The sequence below is a fragment of the Puma concolor genome, chromosome D4 (genome assembly GCF_028749965.1).
Source record: "Puma concolor isolate L17-30 chromosome D4, mPumCon1.1.hap2, whole genome shotgun sequence".
NCBI lineage: Eukaryota > Metazoa > Chordata > Mammalia > Carnivora > Felidae > Puma > Puma concolor.
Genome location: NC_141679.1, coordinates 3,125,146 through 3,142,149, shown reverse-complemented (window position 1 = coordinate 3,142,149; position 17,004 = coordinate 3,125,146). Strand labels below are relative to the sequence as shown.

Below are 17,004 nucleotides of genomic sequence, written 5' to 3'. Positions count from 1 at the left end.
ACTGGCTTCGTCTGGGCACCGGCCATGGGACTGTCACACGGGGAGGTGGGACGGCTTGGGGACAGTGAGGCAGTGTGGGGGAGCCGCCGTCCTCTGGAGGGCGAGGGGCTGGGGCACTTGCCGGCCCCCCATGATGCGTCCCCTGGCTCAGGTGCTGGGAAGGGGGCGGGGGGGAGCGGGCGCTCGCCCCCTCACGGCCACGGTTGCGGAGCTGAGGGAAGCCGGTCCTGCCGTCCACCGACGGCCAAAGGAAGCGCAACCCGTGTCCTTTTCTTCCCGCCCTCCGTTCGCTTTGGGGCGAGGGAGCCCGCGCCCGCTGTGTGAAAACACCTGTGGCTTGGCTCGCTGTGACGGACTGAAAACCCGACTGTCAGCCCTTTGAGCTTTCCTGCTGCTTTGCGGCGACTGACGGGATGCTGGGCGGCCAGGGGGGCTCCGATGGCTCCGGACCCCGGCGTCTGCCGGCCCAGCCTCGCTTTACAAAGCCTCCCTTGTGCGCTCTTTGTAAACTGTGCATTTTTACGCCGTATCCCCTTCCCCCTTGAACGGGAGCATGTGCTGAAACGGAGTCTCCTCTCTCCCCACAGGCGTATTGGAAGGTCTCAGAAGATAAAAAGGCAAAATGTGCAGAAAAGGGGAAATCGAGACAGGTAATTTCCGGTCTCGGAGCCCCAGCAGCCTGGTGACGTGGTCGTGCCGCATCCTGCCAGGCGCCCTGTGCCCAAGCGATGAGGCAGGGTCGCTCTGAGCAGGTGCCAAATGTGTCGGGCATCTGAGAGATGTTTTTAAAGTTTGGCTTCGTTGGATGCATTCAAGTGGCCCCAAAACTTGGTACCTTCTGGTACCTTCTTCTGGTGCCTGCTGGCCGACGGTGTAAAGGGCAGAGTTCAGACCCCCGCTGCATCCCAGAAGCCCGAAGGGGCGCCGTGGGATTTCTGGAGTTTGGGCAGCAGCCACCCCTTGAGAATCTGCTCCTTCTCCCGGGCGATGCCAGGCCGAGCGTCTGCCTCCCCCGGGGCTCTGGGCCCCCCCGCCCCCGCCCCCAACCGTCACCGGGCCCATGTCAGAGTCTCCGAGCATCGGAGCCCATCTTCCGTGGCAGTGGGGGGCAGGATAGCTGAGTTAAGGTAGATTTCAACAGTTGGCTAATTGCAGAATAATCAAAAATGAGAAAAGAGAAAGTTTTTGCTGAAGTTTTTTTAGCAGAACATCAGACACTTGTACTGAAGTCAGTCGATCCAAAGTTGCCTTAAGAAACGGGGAGAATGCAGGCTTTGTGATGTAATGACTGGGGCTGCGGGGAGGGTCTGAGAGCTGTCGGACCAAGGGCTCACCCGGCCCAGCGCAGAGGCGGCACGGGGACGCAGGCCCCTCCCGGCTCCTGTGGGCAGGACGAATTATTGCCAGCCAGTTGAAAACCGTCCTAGCGAAAAGAAACCCACGAAGCCTCGCCGAGCAGAGATGATTTCAGGCGAGAGCGCATGCCTCCCGGTCCACGCCAGCCCTGGAGAGTGTGCTCCTCAGTGACATCTGGTTTTCCTGCGGGCCCTCTCTCACGCGGAGCCGGCTCGGCCCCTCCCTCCCAGCCTGTCCCCTGCACTGGGGCCGGCGGGGTGGGGTCTCCTGGGGGCGAGGAAGGCTGGCGGGATCCCACCTACTTGCCCCTCTGCGGCTCTGGCCGCACGTGTGAGGCACGGGCTGTGTGTCGGGTGCGTGTAAATGCGGATTTTCGGTGGCGGGTGTCCGGGAAGACTTGAGTCCGTGTCTTTGCTGAGTGTCGATCGGCGGCTGAGGTGAAATCCCCGTGGCCCCTGGCGGCCGGCGGGGGGCACGCCGCAGAGAGCAGAGTGCTGGGTCCTTTGGGCAGACGCAGGTCTGTCGGGGGGACTGGGGCTCCGAGGCTGTGCCCGCCGCCCAGGCAGGGCCGAGCCAGCACGAGAAGACGGGGGTGTCCGAGGTGGCAGCTGAGGGGCGGCCGGGAGGCATGGCGTGATGAGCCCGCGTCAGGCACGTGCCAGCTGGCCCCCTGCCGTGCGGGTGGGTGGCGGAGGGCGGGCGTCCCCGGGGGCCGGATGACGGCTCACGGGCGTGTTTCTCTCCCGCAGACCGAATGTCTCAACTACATCCGCGTGCTGCAGCCGCTTGGCCCTGGTGCCCTGTACGTGTGCGGGACCAACGCCTTCCAGCCAGCCTGTGACCACCTGGTGAGGCTGTGCCCCGCCCCCGCCCCGCCCCTTGGCCCCCCGCCCCGCCCCTTGGCCCCCCGCCCCGCCCCTTGGCCCCCCGCCCCGCCCCTTGGCCCCCGCCACCTCGTCCCGGGTAGGTACTGCAGCTGGTGGGGCCCAGGCGGCGTCGGGGGCTCCCCGCTCTGCACAACAGCGGGCGTGAGGGTGTGGCCGCTCACCAGGGCGGGACCCATGGAGCCAGCAGAGCTGGCAGTGGGAGACCTGCTGGGAAGTGTGCTGGCGACACAGAGAAGCCCCAGGGTGCCACGGTCCGGCCTCCTGTGTCCTCTTTGCCACGTTTTGTGCTCTGCGGGGAGCCCTGCCGCGGCCTGCATCCTGGTCAAAGGGGGGTGTCAGGACTCTGCCCCAGAAGACTATGTGTTCTCGGTTCACCTGTGTTATGGCCCGAATGTGTCCCCCACATCCACACGTTGTAGCCCGAATCCCGCCATGTGTTGGCATTCGGAGGTGGGGCCTCTGAGGAACTATCACGGTTACATGTGGTCACAGAGGCGAGGCCCTGATCCCGCAGGATTGACAGCCTTCTGGGAAAAGCCTCCAGAGCCCCCTCTCCACCACATGAGGACGAGAGAAGGGGGCCCTCGCCAGGCACCGGCCATCCGGATCCCTGACCTCAGCCTGCAGCCTCCGGAGCCGGAGGGAATGGGCGTGTGTGCGGAAGCCGCCCGTCTGTGCCCGCTGGGACGGCCCGGCTGCTGTCCGCTCCTGGGGCCTCACCATGTGGGTCTGCCGTGGACACGGAGCCGCCGACCTTGGCCCCGGAGCGCACCCCCTCCCGGGGGCAACAGCACCCACGACTGTGCGAGCATCTCCCTCGCCCACCTGCATGGGTCCTGCTGAGCCGGGCCTGCCTGCTGCTGCACTGGGGCCTCTGCAGAGGGGCCCCCACGGCGTCCTCCCAAGGCCCTCGCTCCCGGGGCACGTTGGACGGCAGCGTCTTGCTGGGAGAAATTCCTTTTACTCGGGCACCTGATGAGCCATTTGTAACAACCACCGGGAGAAGAGAAGACGCTTTTTAAACGCACATGGGGATTCAGAGTGAGGCACGTGGTCTAGTGACCGTCCCCGACTTGGGACACAGAGCATGCATGCCTCAACCAAGAGCCTCGTTTGCTGGAACCCTGAATTAACTAGAATTTAAAGAAGATTCTCCAACCTTGAGTCAGAGATAAACGACAGCCCAAAGTACGGGCAGACGGAGTTTGCGCACGGACCCCCGGGGTGGGCGCACCACCCGCGTGGCCGGCTGGCGGTCTGAGCCTGCAGACGCTGGCTCTGTGGGGTGCGGTGCTCTGAGTCTGGGTCCTCAGGACAGACGTCGCCTGGTTCTGTGTAAGGGAAGAGCGTGCCAGGTCGTGTGAGAAACGCCCACACGTCACAGGGTTTGCTGGCTGGAGTGTAGCCCCTCCGAAGCTGAAAACGGATGGAGACTCCAATCCCGTAGTTGTAAAGGGGTCAGATGTTTCCTTTAAATCCGGGCCTGTTGTTCGGCCCCGTATTTTCAAGAAGGACGTTCACGCCGACGGGAAAGTGGATCCCGCCTGTGTATCTGGCACCTAGATTGCGTGGGAAGGGACACACGTGGGCGTGCGGCACCCTGACCCGCGTGACCCCTACATGCCTACCTGACCAACGCCAAGCCTGTCGTCACCCATGAAGATTTACAGTCATTCCCAACGCCCTCTCGTGTCCGCTCTGCCCCCCTCATTCAGGCGGCCTCCAGACCTCCCCTAGACGGGCCATCCGTTCATGCCCCAATTTGTGCTTTGAGACCCGAGAGGGGGGTCTGCCTGGAGAGGTGGGCCCAAGGTCCCCCGGCCCGTGAGCCCTCCCTCCGACGGGCGACGGGCCCGCACCCACTCCCCACCGCTGTCCGTGTTCCTCAGCTTCTCCGCACTGGAAGGCGGGAGGTGGTGCCCACCTTCATTCACGCAGGCACGTCCCGTCTTTCACGCAGGCACGTCCCGTCTTTCTCGCAGCAGGCGCGTGACTTCCCGCTCTGCCTCCGCGGCGGGTTTCTTCTCTGACCCTCCAGCTTCCCTGCACTGCGCGGGCACATTCCCAGCCGCTCACCTGTCCCCGGGCTCGGGGCCCCGTGTCTCTGTGCACAGAGCTTGCTCGTTCCTCACGTACTGGGGCTGCTCACGCCTTCCTTGGCTGCTTTCGGGCTCTCGGGTCAGGCCAGGAGGGTCCCCGACACTGAAGCCGTCCCCCGTGCTTTCTGTTGGTACGGGGTGGGGTGGCAGGAGGGGGGGACGCCGCTGCTTCTGCCCATGGGTCTGGTCCGCCACGGCCGTGGGTGCCGTCCTTGTTGGATGTGGTTGGCGCACGGCCTGCCGATGGCTCCCTGGGTGCCTCCCCCCTCCGGTCTGCCCTGGCTGCTCTGGGGCCCTAGAGCCGCCAGCATCTTACAGAGGAGTAAACCGAGGCTCCGGGGTCCCGCGCGGCTCTCTGGCGCCGGCGTCCAGACCTGGGACTCACGTGGCCGCCCGCGCGTGCTCTCCCCTCCGTGCCCCCGGGCGGCGAGTCTCTGAACGTAAATGGCAGGGCAGGAGGGTGCCGGGAGGCTAGGAACTCAGACACCGCGTGATGCCCGGTCTTCTCGTTCGCTCGCAGAACTTAACGTCCTTTCAGTTTCTGGGGAGAAGCGAGGATGGCAAGGGCAGGTGCCCCTTTGACCCCGCACAGAGCTACACGTCCGTCATGGTCGGTGAGTCCCGCCCCAGGTCAGCACGGGCTCGGCTGCCTCCCCCAGTTCCCGCCCCCTGTCCCGGCGGAGGAGACGCAGCCTCTCCGTAGACCCCTGTACGAGCGCTCGGATTCACTGCAGAAGGGTGACCGGCCACCCCCCATGGCCAGAGGTCACGTGTGTGGGAAGGGGTCATTTTGTGTCCCTCCTCTGTGCGCGTCCCGTGGCCCAGCTCACACCAGAACGTGTCACTTCCCGGGTGCGGGTCCCCTGGGGTTCCCACCCCAGCTGCTCGTGGAGCAGCTCTTGCGTGGAGCGCACAGTCGTCCACGCGAGGGACCGAGACGGAAGGCTCGCGACGCGGCATCCGTGGACTCCCCGCTTCCCTGGGCCGGGGGCTCGTGTCTGGCTGCCGACCACCCCTCCTCTCCTCTTTCTTCCGGGGCCGCTTAAGATGGGGAGCTGTATTCCGGGACGTCCTATAACTTTCTGGGAAGCGAGCCCATCATCTCCCGAAACTCGTCCCACAGTCCTCTGAGGACGGAGTACGCGATACCGTGGCTTAACGGTAAGAGGCAGGTGCCCCTGGGTCTGTCTGTCTGTCCGTCTGTGGCTCTGAGTCCCAGCGAGGGGCCGCAGACACCTCCGGGCTGGGACGGCCCCATGTGGGGTGCTTCTGGAGCTGCCGGGGCTCCGGACTGGGGCCTTCCTCTCCCTGAACACAGAGGTGGTGGTTCTTTGTGACACGAGAGCCTGGTGGTCCCTGCACCCAGGCTGACCGGCTCGCTCACCTTCGGATAACGTGTGCGTGGTGGATTCTCGCAGCTGCTCACACGGGGCTCTAGTTGGTGCCGGCCGGCGGGCCGTGACCTCCTGGAGGCGGGTGGTCTGGGGGAGGAAGGACCCCTGGCTTCCCCTCACTGTGGGGCGGGTCTGCTGGTCGGGGGTTGTCCGCTTGAGGCACGTGCTGTTTGCACCAGCAGATGCGTGTGTTCTGGCGGGTCTCTGGGATCTGGGTCCCCAGGGTCCCCAGGGTCCCCAGGCTGCCTGCCATCGGGAGGCGCAGCCTGGGTTCTCGGGGCCGGCCCAGACCGTGTGTGTTACAACCGCGATCTCCGGCACCTCCTTATGCCGAGGAGGACGGATGGGCACCGTGCCCGCCCCGGGCCCTGGGGTTTGTCTGGGGCGTGGTGCAGGCACTAGCTTGCGCCTTGGCCGGGAGGTGCCCGGGCCCCGCGCTGTGGCGGGGGGATAACCGGGTGTCTCTTGCCTGCAGAGCCAAACTTCGTCTTTGCGGACGTGATCCGAGAGAGCCCGGACGGCACGGACAGCGGGGACGACAGGGTGTACTTCTTTTTCACCGAGGTGTCCGTGGAGTACGAGTTTGTCTTCAAGCTGATGATCCCCCGGGTGGCGAGGGTGTGCAAGGTGAGCCCACTCCCCGATTCCCCTCTGGTCCCGGCTGGGCGCTTCGTGCCTCTGCAGGCCCGGTCTCGTGGCCCGGGCTCCAGGCCTCCTCCTCTGAGATGTCTGTTCACCTACCTCGTCGTTCTCCTGAGCCACGGAGGGGTGTGCGCGGCCTGCCCCCGGGCAGTCCGGGAGTCTCTCTGCGGGCCCCGGAGCATCGGTGCCGAGTGTGGCCAGAGGCCCAGCCTCAGCAGGCCTGCTCTGGACACACCGTCCTCGGACCTCCCGGGCCATATAGGAAGTTGGATTGTGTTCACCGTGTGAGCTAAATTCTGCTAGAATTGGGATTTCGGCGTTCCTGCATCAAGGCGGCGAGGGGGGTGTGCGTTCACTGCCCCCAAGTGAGGATGCTCTGATTCCAGAGTCTTTGGCATCCAGATCTCTGCATTTCGGGGCTCCCTCCAGAGCAGGTCACGTCAGGCGTGTCTGTGATTGTCCCGGGGGTGGGGGGGCAGCCCACAAAACCTGTCTGGGAGGGACCTGGCTGAGGCCCTTTGAAACGACTGCCTCCCTCTGGGACGAGGAACGTGTCTGGGGGGACCCCCGACATGTTGGCCTGAAGCAGACGGGAGCCCCCGCTCCGTGGCCCTGGCTCCAAGGCTGGCTCGCAGGGGTGGGGAGCACGGGGAAGGGGCGCGAGGCTGGCGGAGGTTCTGCCGCTGTGACGCTGTGCGCGGCCCACCAGGCCCTCCGGCCGCCTCCGGGTGATCCGCGAACAGGCCTTTCTTGGTTCTGTGTTTTAATCTGAGACCCCAGCCGGCGCAGACCGGCTGCTGTGGCCACGTGGCCATCCACAGCCCTTTCTTTCCCACCGTGGCCTCCGTCCACCGAGACGGGGACGCTCGGGGCCGCGTACGTGACTGACTCCCAGCTGCCTACGGGGAGTCAGCCCTCCCCCCACTACGCACGTCTTTGGGGTTGCAGGGGGACCAGGGCGGTCTGCGGACCCTACAGAAGAAGTGGACGTCCTTCCTGAAGGCCAGGCTCATCTGTTCCAGGCCGGACAGCAACCTCGTCTTCAACGTGCTGCAGGCCGTCTTTGTCCTCAGGGCGCCGGACCTGAAGGAGCCCGTGTTCTACGGGGTGTTCACCCCACAGCTGTAGGTGCCCCGGCGGGCCGGCGGGCGGGCGGGCTGCGTGTCTGCGCTCCCCCCACCCAGGACGGTCACCCTGCCCCCTCGTCCCCAGGAACAACGTGGGGCTGTCAGCCGTGTGCGCCTACAACCTGTCCACGGCCGAGGCGGTCTTCTCCCGCGGGAAGTACATGCAGAGCGCCACGGTGGAACAGTCCCACACCAAGTGGGTGCGCTACAACGGGGCCGTGCCCACGCCGCGGCCCGGGGCGGTGAGTGGGGGCGGGGCGGGAAGGGTGGGCCCGTTCCTGTTCCCGCGTTCCCCTCACCGCGTGCCGTGGCGCGGCTGTCCCTGACCGGGCCCGCGCCAGGAGGCTCTTCCGGCCGGCACGGGTGTTTTGTGGAATCAACGTTGTGATAAAAATAGGTCTGTCTCACGTGCTGCTTCCCGCCCAAAAGCACGGTTTCTCGGCAGTGGGCCGTACCCCCCACCCGTTAACGTGAGTCACGTTTGTGTCTTCCCGAAAGTAGTGACTCTTGTGTGGAAACCGGCATCTGCCCGTCATGTGGCTGGTGTGTGGGGCCGTGGGTGTGGCCGCGGTGGGGTCGTGGCCCCGGGCGAGTGGCCTGGGGCTCCTCCCTGGGGGTCCACACTTGCCAGCAGCCGTCAGTTCCCTCCACGCGTGTCATGAAGTAAATCATGGTCACGTGATTACGAATTTCGGTTTCCGCACTCGGGAGCCAGGACAGGAAAAGAACCCCTCACACGCTTGACCTTTGTGCTGTTTGGAACCGGACCGTTTTTAGTGATTTTAGCAGAGATGTCGAGGAAGAGCTATCAAGCGATAAGCCGTTATTTTTCAATTTCAAAAGCTTGATACAGTTTTCTTATATACAAATAGACTCCAGCAAGTTCGCTGTGTGTCGTAAAGCAGGATTAGATCTCGTGGACACACGCACGGCTGCCCTTCCCGACCGGCCTTCGGGCCACGTCTTCGGATTCCTGGGGAAAGGTCGCCGCTGACTTTCCCCGTTGGCAACAGCGCTCCGCATGGCGTTGTCACAGTCTGGGCCCCGCGGGGGGCCTGCGTGCGGGGCTCGTGCGGGCCGTGCGTCCGTGAGCACGCGCGTTGACGGCCGGTCTGCCCCCCGCAGTGCATCAACCGCGAGGCGCGGGCGGCCAACTTCTCCAGCTCCCTGGGTCTGCCGGACAAGACCCTGCAGTTCGTCAAGGACCACCCCCTGATGGACGGCTCCGTGACCCCAACAGACAACAGGCCCAGGCTGGTCACGGGCAACGTGAACTACACGCAGATCGTGGTGGACAGGACCCGGGCCCTAGACGGGACCGTCTACGACGTCATGTTCATCGGCACAGGTGGGTCCAGCCCCCCCGAGGACGCCGGCAAATGTAGCTCCTTCTTGCCGCGAGGCCAGCGTCTCCCTGCGCGCCCGGAGGGGTCTCCGGCAGGGTTTCCGAGAAGCCGCCACCCCTGGCTGGCCTCCGCCGTCTGACCGTCAGACCGCTGGGGCGCTGACTGAATGGCCGAGTCCCGGCCCCCGTGTGGGGATCCAGGCCCGGTGGGTCGGGGCTGGTGCACCGGGAGTGGTGCCCGTGCGGGCCGGTTGAGAGCAGGTGGCAGAGAAGTCCCACGTCCCTGCTGGCTCCAGACGGGTCCCCACCTGGGACTCTCACGCAAGCGTCTCTGGAAGGCGGGGGTGGGGGGGCTGGGGGGGTTGGGGCCGGAGCAGCAGCGGCCGGAGGGCGCCGGGGTCGTTCCTGGGGGCTCCAGCGTGCCCTGAGCCCTCCCCTCCCCGGGGCCTTCACCGCACGGCGCCCCGGAGGGCCGCTGGAGCCCGAGAGCCACCTCTCCTGTGATGTGGTGGCACCGTGTCGCGGTCCTGACTTCCACGGGAGTCAGCAGTGGGAGGTCCGTTTCTTTTCCAGGAAACAGCGGAGTGACCGGTGCCGCTCACGCTGTCCGCGTCGCCAGTGGCTTCTCCTTCCCACGTCCAAAGTGCGGACGGCTTCGGCTCCTCAGTGTCTCATCGAGGGGAGGAGCCGAGAGGAAGAACGGGGGCTGTCGGCCGCCGTGACCGTCCAGGCGCGTCCCTGACCTGTAGCTTTGCCCTTGCAGACCGGGGCGCCCTCCACAAAGCTGTCAACCTTGAGAATGACGCCCACATCATCGAGGAGACCCAGCTTTTCCGGGACTTCGAGCCGGTCCAGACGTTGCTGCTGAATTCTGAGAAGGTAGAGAGGACAGGCGGGCGGCCTCCCACGTCCCTGGTCACCAGGCAGACAGGTGGCCTCACGCGTCCCTGGTCACCGGCCAGGCAGGCCGATCATCTGTGTGGTCCAGATGAGCTGACCTCCGGGTTCTTACAGAGGGCCCCGTGAGCCCTGGGGTATGGGATGGAGGGAAGGCTAACTGGGGAGATGGAACAGTCACCTCAAGTTGACTGAGCGTCCCGAGCTGCTGGGGTTGACGCCCATCTGCAGGTGCAGACGCACCTCAGTCTTCAGTCTGCAGACTGCAGACGAGTCTTCTGTGGGCGCAGAAGAGCCCGCCCCAAGGGACGACGGTTATGTCTGTGAGCCTGCTCCCCCAACGAGGCACCTTCTCCCCCATCAGGGTCGGGATCGCGGCACCTTTGCCGTAAATGCCGGGAGTGAGCGTTTGGGGCTCGGGGGCTGTAGGTCCCTGCCGTTGTGCACAGGCAGCCGTGGGACGTCCGCACACGGGTGGGCCTGGCTGCCTTCCAGCAAAGTCTTTTTTATGGAAACAGAGCTCAGGAGGTCATGTAATTTTTGAATATCCTGAAATATTATTCCTTTGATTGTTTTCCAACCATTTATATAAGACATGTCATTAGTTGGTGGGTAGCATAGAAACAACCAGGGCCCTGGATCCACTCTGGAGGCCGTCCCCTGCCATCTACCCACGTGGCCTTGGGACACGTGCCTCCCCATTTACAGCCAGGGTGGAGCAGGCCGGGGCCCCATGATTCGTGGCTGCGTGAGCCTGGCAGGCCGGTCCTGCCTTAGACTCCTCCTCTGCATCTAGGGGTCAGCAGACCCGGGGTGGCCCGGCCCTGTCCTTTGACTGTGGCTGACGACCTCACTTCCTGTAGAGCACCCACAGGGCCTCGTGGGTGTCCCCACGCTGCGAGCCCTGAGCCGACGGGCTCCGGGGACTTGGCAGAGCCAGGGTCAGGGCCAGAAATGGGAAGCCCAGCTGCGAGCCTTTTCCCTGAGCTGCAGTCTGGCCGTCACCTGCACCCCGCCTGTAAAGGCTCGCTCTGGACACCAGGCCCAGCTGCCCCACCTCGCAGGGCGTTTCCCCGATGCCGAGGGTCTCCTGTCTGACCCAGCACAGTCCCCAGCCTCCCTCACACCTGGAGGGGGTCGGCCCGCAGCCCCTCAGGGCGGCCTCCCGGCCTGGATCCTGATGGGGGCAGCGGGCAGCAGGAGGGGGCGCCCGTAGCCAGGAGAGAGAGAAAGGCAGAAGTCGACTTGTCGGTCAGAGCCACCCGTGGGTCCCGCCATCGTGAGTGTCAGAACTTGGATCTGGTTTTCAAACTTCCGGGGTCACCCAACAGGGCCGTCTCCCCTGCTGGAAGGGAAGGAGACCACAGAGCCTAGGCGGGCTCTGAGCCGGCAGAGACGCGGCATCGGAGCCTCACGGGCCTGTTAGGCCACCCTCCCCCGCCCCTGCTCCCTGGCTTTGCTGTGGGAACAAAGAAGTCCTCCCGACCGCGGCCCTGCTGCTCGGGTGCTCGGCCGAGCTGGGGCGCGTGCCCTTGGGGCCCCCAGATTGTCACGTGTGCACAGAACAGAGGCTGGGCCCCCGGTGCAGACACTCGAGACCATAGCCCCGCTCGCCAGTGTCATCTGGGGACGCGGGCTTCTGGGCGTGTGAGCGCCAGTCCTGCGGGACGGGTGAGGTTGAGGAGGATCAGGGTCAGCCCTGTGCTCACCCGTCCGCCCGCTGGCCATGCGGGGAGCCACTGGCCCGTCCTCCCAGGAGCCCTGCACCGGGGCAGCCTCGGCTGTCTGGCCCTAGCGGGAAGGTGTGCGGGCCGCGGCCCCCGCCCTCTCTTCGGGCTGGCGGGCCTGGGTAGGCTTGGGATGGCGTGTGCGCCCCCGCAGTGGCAGGAAGCGGCTGTCCGGGGTGGAAAAGACGCCCGCCGGCAGGTTCCTCTGGGCCAGGACGCTGGCCTTTGCTGTAGAGGCCGGCCAGCAGCCACCGCTGGTCTGGGCCGGTTCCCCATCTGTTCTCATCTTGGTGGCCTGCTTAGTTGTACGGAATGATCCCGGTTTCCTCGTGCTCAGATGGGGCTGAGGGTGTGGGCACGTGCCCGTGGAGAGCACGGAACCCACCACGCGGGGCCAGGCCGCGTGTGCTGAGTTGTGGACGTGTGTTCAGACCCTGAGGGGCTAATGGTTGTTTGTGGAGGGACCGCAAGGCTGCCCCCATCAGTCCGTCCTGTCTGCTGACTTGTGCGCCCACCAGTGGTCACGGCCACCCCTTTTCAGGGTGTTTTCCTGTCCGCTTCCCTCCACGTCTGTTACTCGGTGGCCGTGTATCACGGGAGCCCAGCCCTGGGGTGGGGGTAGGGCAGGGATACGGAGCCCGCCCTCCCCACGGCCACGCCATGCACACAGGTCACTGTCGGGCGGGGCTTCCCCGGCAGAGTCGGCGTCCTCTCCCGGGTCCCTTGACCTCTGTGAACCAGACTGCGATCTGGGATGGCGTCCTTGGTCCTCACAGCCTGGCAGGCACGTGATGTCACTTACCTGGGTCCCTGCTGACCGCTGTCTCTCTCTGCCACTTGTCACGTGAGAATCTGTTACAGAAGGGACTTCCTTCCTCTCGGCTGCACTCGCACACAGTGGGTCACGGGGCGGGCGGCCCCAGGGCCTCAGAGCGGAGCTGGACTCGAAAGTTAACTCACAGCCTGTCCTCCAGGGGAAGGGCTGCGTGTCGTCTGGGTCGAAACCACCAAGTTCTGTGGAGCTTGGGAATGGCCAAGGTGTGTGCAGACGTCGGGGTGAGGTGTTGTGGGCAGAGGACGACGTACACGCAAGTTCTGGAATTGCCCCCCCCCCCCCCCCCCCGCGGCCAAGGCTACACGGCAGGCGGCGTCCCGTGGGGGATTCCCCCGTCCCAACTGAGCCCGGGAAAGCAGCCACCCGGGTGGGGGGTCTCGCACGTGCTGGGAGCCCGAGGGAGCCCACCTGGCCCTGTGCCCAGAGCACGGCTGTGGGTCTCCCCACACTGCTAGACGCGTGCTGGAATCCGCGCTCCGCCCACGCTCGGCAGCCCCTCCTTTCCTGGATTCGGACCCTGACTCGGGCTTCTGTGTGGCTCCCGTCGGGCGGGCATGAAATGGGGCTCTGAGCCGTGCCCTTCGGCCTCTGGCCTGTGGGGGGGGGGGGGGCCCCTCCACACAGAGCGGCTGACCCCCGGCCCCAAAGAGGGCAAGGTCTCGGACGGAGGCCCCGAGTGCTCAGTCAGCGTGTGGGCGGCCGTGACGCTGCCGCGAGGGTCTGTCCCGGACCCCACCCCGCCAGGCTCCGGTTCTGGAGGCTCCTGGATGAGGAGACGTGGGCACGCGGGCCCGAGAGGCGCACGCCGGCTGCCCCCCCACGCGCCTGTGCCCCCTGTTTCACACCTGCAGGGCGGAAGGCTTGTGTATGCGGGCTCCAGGTCGGGTGTGGTGCAGGCCCCCGTGGCCTTCTGCGGGAAGCACAGCACCTGTGAGGACTGCGTGCTCGCCCGCGACCCCTACTGCGCCTGGAGCCGGGCGGCCGCGGCCTGCGTGGCCCTGCCCCCGCACCAGACGGACGGCCCCAGCAGGTACCGAGGGCGGGGGACCCGCGCCGCGCACACCCGTCGGGGGGAGGGGGCGCGTGCCTGACCCGGGCCCGGTTATCTTGCAGGACCCTGATTCAGGAGATGAGTGGAGACGCGTCCGCCTGCCCGGGTAAGTCGGCCGTCCTCGCCGAGCTCCCTTGGGGGGCGGCCGGTCCTCGTACCCATCTCACGGTGCTTCGGTGTCGTGGCGTTGCGTCCATCCCGGTTCTCTTTCTCTGCTCCGAACAGAGGTCGGGTATCCGTGAGGATACGGAGGCCGACCCCCCGTGATCCGTTTTATCGCAGAAAAGGGCGTGTGAGGTCGTGGGGTGTGTGTGTTTGTTCCACAAAAAGCACTCGGCGTCCACCCTGGGACACCCGCTCTTGAGATGCTCCTCTCTTTGCTGAGCTCGGGGCTGGTTAAACAGACCCTGAGGATCCCACGTGGGCGGGCGGCGTGGCGGGAGGGGCGTCCTCACCCCTTCGTCCCCTCCCAGGCAGCCGTGCCCTGGGCTCTCGCGTTCCCATCCCTGACCCGACAGCTGTCGCCAGCTGGGGGAACTTCGGGGTGGGCCCCTCGCGCCCAGAGAGGCCGCGAGCCGGGAGCCACGAGCAGAAGCACGTGGTGCGTGGCTCCCGTGTTGCCGCTCGGCCCCCGGGGAACCGGGACGCCAGACGGGGTCCCTGCCGCTCGACTGTCTCCGACTGTCTTGTCTCCGACTTCCTTGTCCTGCTGGGCCGCCATCCGGGGCTCATCTTTGCTTTTCTGTCACGCATGTCTTTATCTCCTTAGTTGTTCTGGAAGATTCCGTGTGGCTCCAGTGGGTGGCACTCTCGTGTCCTCTTGTGCGTGTTGACCTATTTTTAGAAGGAGCTGAGTAGCGAGCCGCGTTGTTGATGCTGTGCACGTTTATTTTGATGTTCCAGATAAAAGTAAAGAAAGTTTCCGGCAGCATTTTTTCAAGCACGGCGGCACAGCGGAACTCAAATGCTCCCAAAAGTCCAACCTGGCCCGGGTGGTGTGGAAGTTCCGGGACGGCGTGCTCGACGCCGACGGCCCCAAGTACAGCCTGGTGGGCAGGAAGCACCTGCTCATCTTCAACCTGTCGGAGGGGGACAGCGGCGTGTACCAGTGCCTGTCGGAGGAGCGGGTCCGCAACGGGACGGTCCTGCGGGTGCTGGCCAAGCACGTGCTGGAGGTGAAGACGGCCCCGAGGGCCACAGACGCCCCCGCCTCAACGGGCGCCCGGACGGAAGGCGGGAGGACCACCGCCCGAGCGGTGACGGAGCCCGCCCGCGGCCCCCCCGCGCAGACCTCCGCTGCGCGGGTCCCCGTGCCCGGGGCCGTCGCCCCGCCGCCCAGCCCCGCACCCACGGGCACGTCCTGCGAACCGAAGATCGTCATCAACACGGTCCCCCAGGTGCACTCGGAGAAGACGATGTATCTGCAGTCCAGCGACAACCGTCTGCTCATGTTCCTCTTCCTCCTCTTCTTCCTGCTGTGCCTCTGCCTCGTGTCCTACAACTGCTACAAGGGCTACCTGCCCGGGCAGTGCCTGAAGTTCCGCTCTGCCGTGCTGCTGGGGAAGAAGCAGCCCGTGGCGGACTTCTCCGAGTTCGAGCAGAGCGCCAAGGAGACGCTGGTGGAGCCGGGCAGCTTCTCCCAGCAGAACGGGGGGCAGCCGCGGCCGGCCCTGGACACGGGCTACGAGACGGAGCAGGACACCATGGCCAGCAGGGTGCCCACCGACAGGGAGGACTCGCAGAGGCTGGACGACCTCCCGGCCAGGGACGGGCCCTTCGACGTCAAGTGTGAGCTGAAGTACGCCGACTCGGACGCGGACGGGGACTGAGTCACCGCCGGGAGCCCGCGTCAGCACGCCTGTCCTGTGTCTTGTCTCTTGCGTCGAGCTTGTGATTTGGTCTTCGTCCTTTCGGAAAACGGCGAGCATCGCACCCCGGTCCCCCGCCGGGCCGCGGCGTGAGACGCCCCCGCGGGCGGCGCGTGGGGCCGGGCTGTCCCCGGCCCGCGGACGCTCGCTCGCGCCTGGAGCGTCCCCTCCTCAGAGCAGCCACTGAAAGATCCTTGAATTCCAGATTGGAAATGACGTTTTTGTTTATCAGATTGGTAACTTATCGCCTGTTGTCCAGATTGGCACGAACCTTTGCTTCCCAGGAAATTATTTTTTATGGTTTTGCTTTTCTCGTGTTAGGTCGTTTCTGTTTTAAATCACCGAAGGAGACGTTCCAATATCGCGAAGATGTGCATCTTCCAGGTTTTGTTGTATGTTAGGGGAAAGATACAGCTTACGTTGCTTACGATTCTCAGGGATAAACTTACTTTGGGTAAATGTGTTCTCTACCTTTTAGACACGTAGACGAAACCATCTCTTGAGCACACGTTTTTTTTTTTTTTTTTTTTAATTTCATTCCTTGAGGGAAGCATCCTTTTCAGAGAGATTTTCTTTCTGTGGTTTTTTCTTCCCCCCTCTTGTTTTAACTCTTTCAAAGAACAGAAGACGGTGGAAGGCGGGCCCGTGAACCAGGCGGGGCCCTGAGCACGGGTCGGCGGAGCCGGCTGGCCCCGAGCGGAGGGAGCGTGCGTTTTGCCATCGGAGGCCCACGGCCACGGCTTGAAACCTCCCATGCAGATGGACGGACGGACGTTCACCGGGCATCCGCAGTCACGTCTGGCTTCTGTCTCCCGTCCACCGCCCACCCGGACGACCCGCTCGGCCGAACCGAGCTGTCCACGCCTTCCGGCAAAGCAGGACCGCGGTGGCCGGACTGGCCTGTGTCCCCACGAGGCCTGGCGGCTCGCGACCCCACGCCCCACGGCCCCGCGTGGCCCGGCGCTGTCTTCGAAGGTGCGAGTGGGCGAGACGGTTCAATCTCCACCTGTTGCTTCCCGTGCGCCGAGAAGGCTCTCTTTCCCGTGGCGAGGAGCAGTGACCTCTGGATCTGTGTGCCTGCGTGGACAGTGTTGTCTTAAGCATGATAGGACTCGACTGTTGTGGTGTACACATTTGTGTTTTATAAGATTTCCTTTGTTTTTATTTTTCTACTTTGAATTGTATACATTTGAAAAGTAACCGAATAAACGAGCAGCTTATATCCTCGGCGCGGGCACGTGGTTCGCTGCGGCGGGGACGGTGTGCTGACCGGCGGGTGGCTCTCGGGGCGGCCTCGGTCCCCTTTCTTTTCCTGTCTCTGCTTCCCTTCTCTGGCGTGCAGGCCCCGAGCCTCGTGACGTCTGCCTCAGCGGCCTCTCTCTTTTCTGTCCTCTGTCTCGCAGCCTCGTCTCTGCCCTTCCCTCCTCCGGGGTCCTCCTCCCTGTCCTGTCGGGGCCCCGGCTCATCTTCCTCTCCCCGAAGCCCCTGGCCGGCCTCGGCCTCGGGGCCTGACCGCAGCCCGCAGCGGGTCGCCTTGCTGCCGCCCTTCCTGAGCGACCAGGCCCAGCACGTGCACGCCCTGGGGACCTTCCACCTCTTCTGCCAGGCCACAGGTGAGCAGGGCGCCTGTCGGGGCGGCGGGTGGCGGGCAGGGCCCCTGACAGAACACTCTTCCTGCGGCTTCTCCCACGAGGAGCCAGATGTTCACCGTCGCAGGCCCGGCAGCCCACGGTCGGTCGGTCGGTCTGTCGCGGATCTCGGCCTCCGCAGCCCCGG

The 17,004-nt window shown here is 65.1% G+C and overlaps 1 protein-coding gene across 6 annotated transcripts in view; it reads left to right on the top strand.

Moving 5' to 3' along the window:
- Positions 1–16,455, top strand: part of LOC112868537 (semaphorin-4D) — an 86,363-nt gene extending 69,908 nt beyond the window's left edge. For all 6 annotated transcript variants that reach the window (XM_086684818.1, XM_086684821.1, XM_086684822.1 and 3 more), the window contains exons 4-15: positions 588–650; positions 2,106–2,204; positions 4,863–4,956; positions 5,390–5,503; positions 6,212–6,363; positions 7,327–7,502; positions 7,591–7,747; positions 8,631–8,853; positions 9,614–9,729; positions 13,161–13,339; positions 13,423–13,466; positions 14,264–16,455. In XM_086684818.1, coding sequence (XP_086540944.1) covers positions 588–650; positions 2,106–2,204; positions 4,863–4,956; positions 5,390–5,503; positions 6,212–6,363; positions 7,327–7,502; positions 7,591–7,747; positions 8,631–8,853; positions 9,614–9,729; positions 13,161–13,339; positions 13,423–13,466; positions 14,264–15,189 — 2,343 coding nt within the window. In that variant the 3' untranslated portion in view covers positions 15,190–16,455. The remainder of the gene's footprint in view (positions 1–587; positions 651–2,105; positions 2,205–4,862; positions 4,957–5,389; positions 5,504–6,211; positions 6,364–7,326; positions 7,503–7,590; positions 7,748–8,630; positions 8,854–9,613; positions 9,730–13,160; positions 13,340–13,422; positions 13,467–14,263) is intronic.
- The last annotated feature ends 549 nt before the right edge of the window (positions 16,456–17,004 follow it).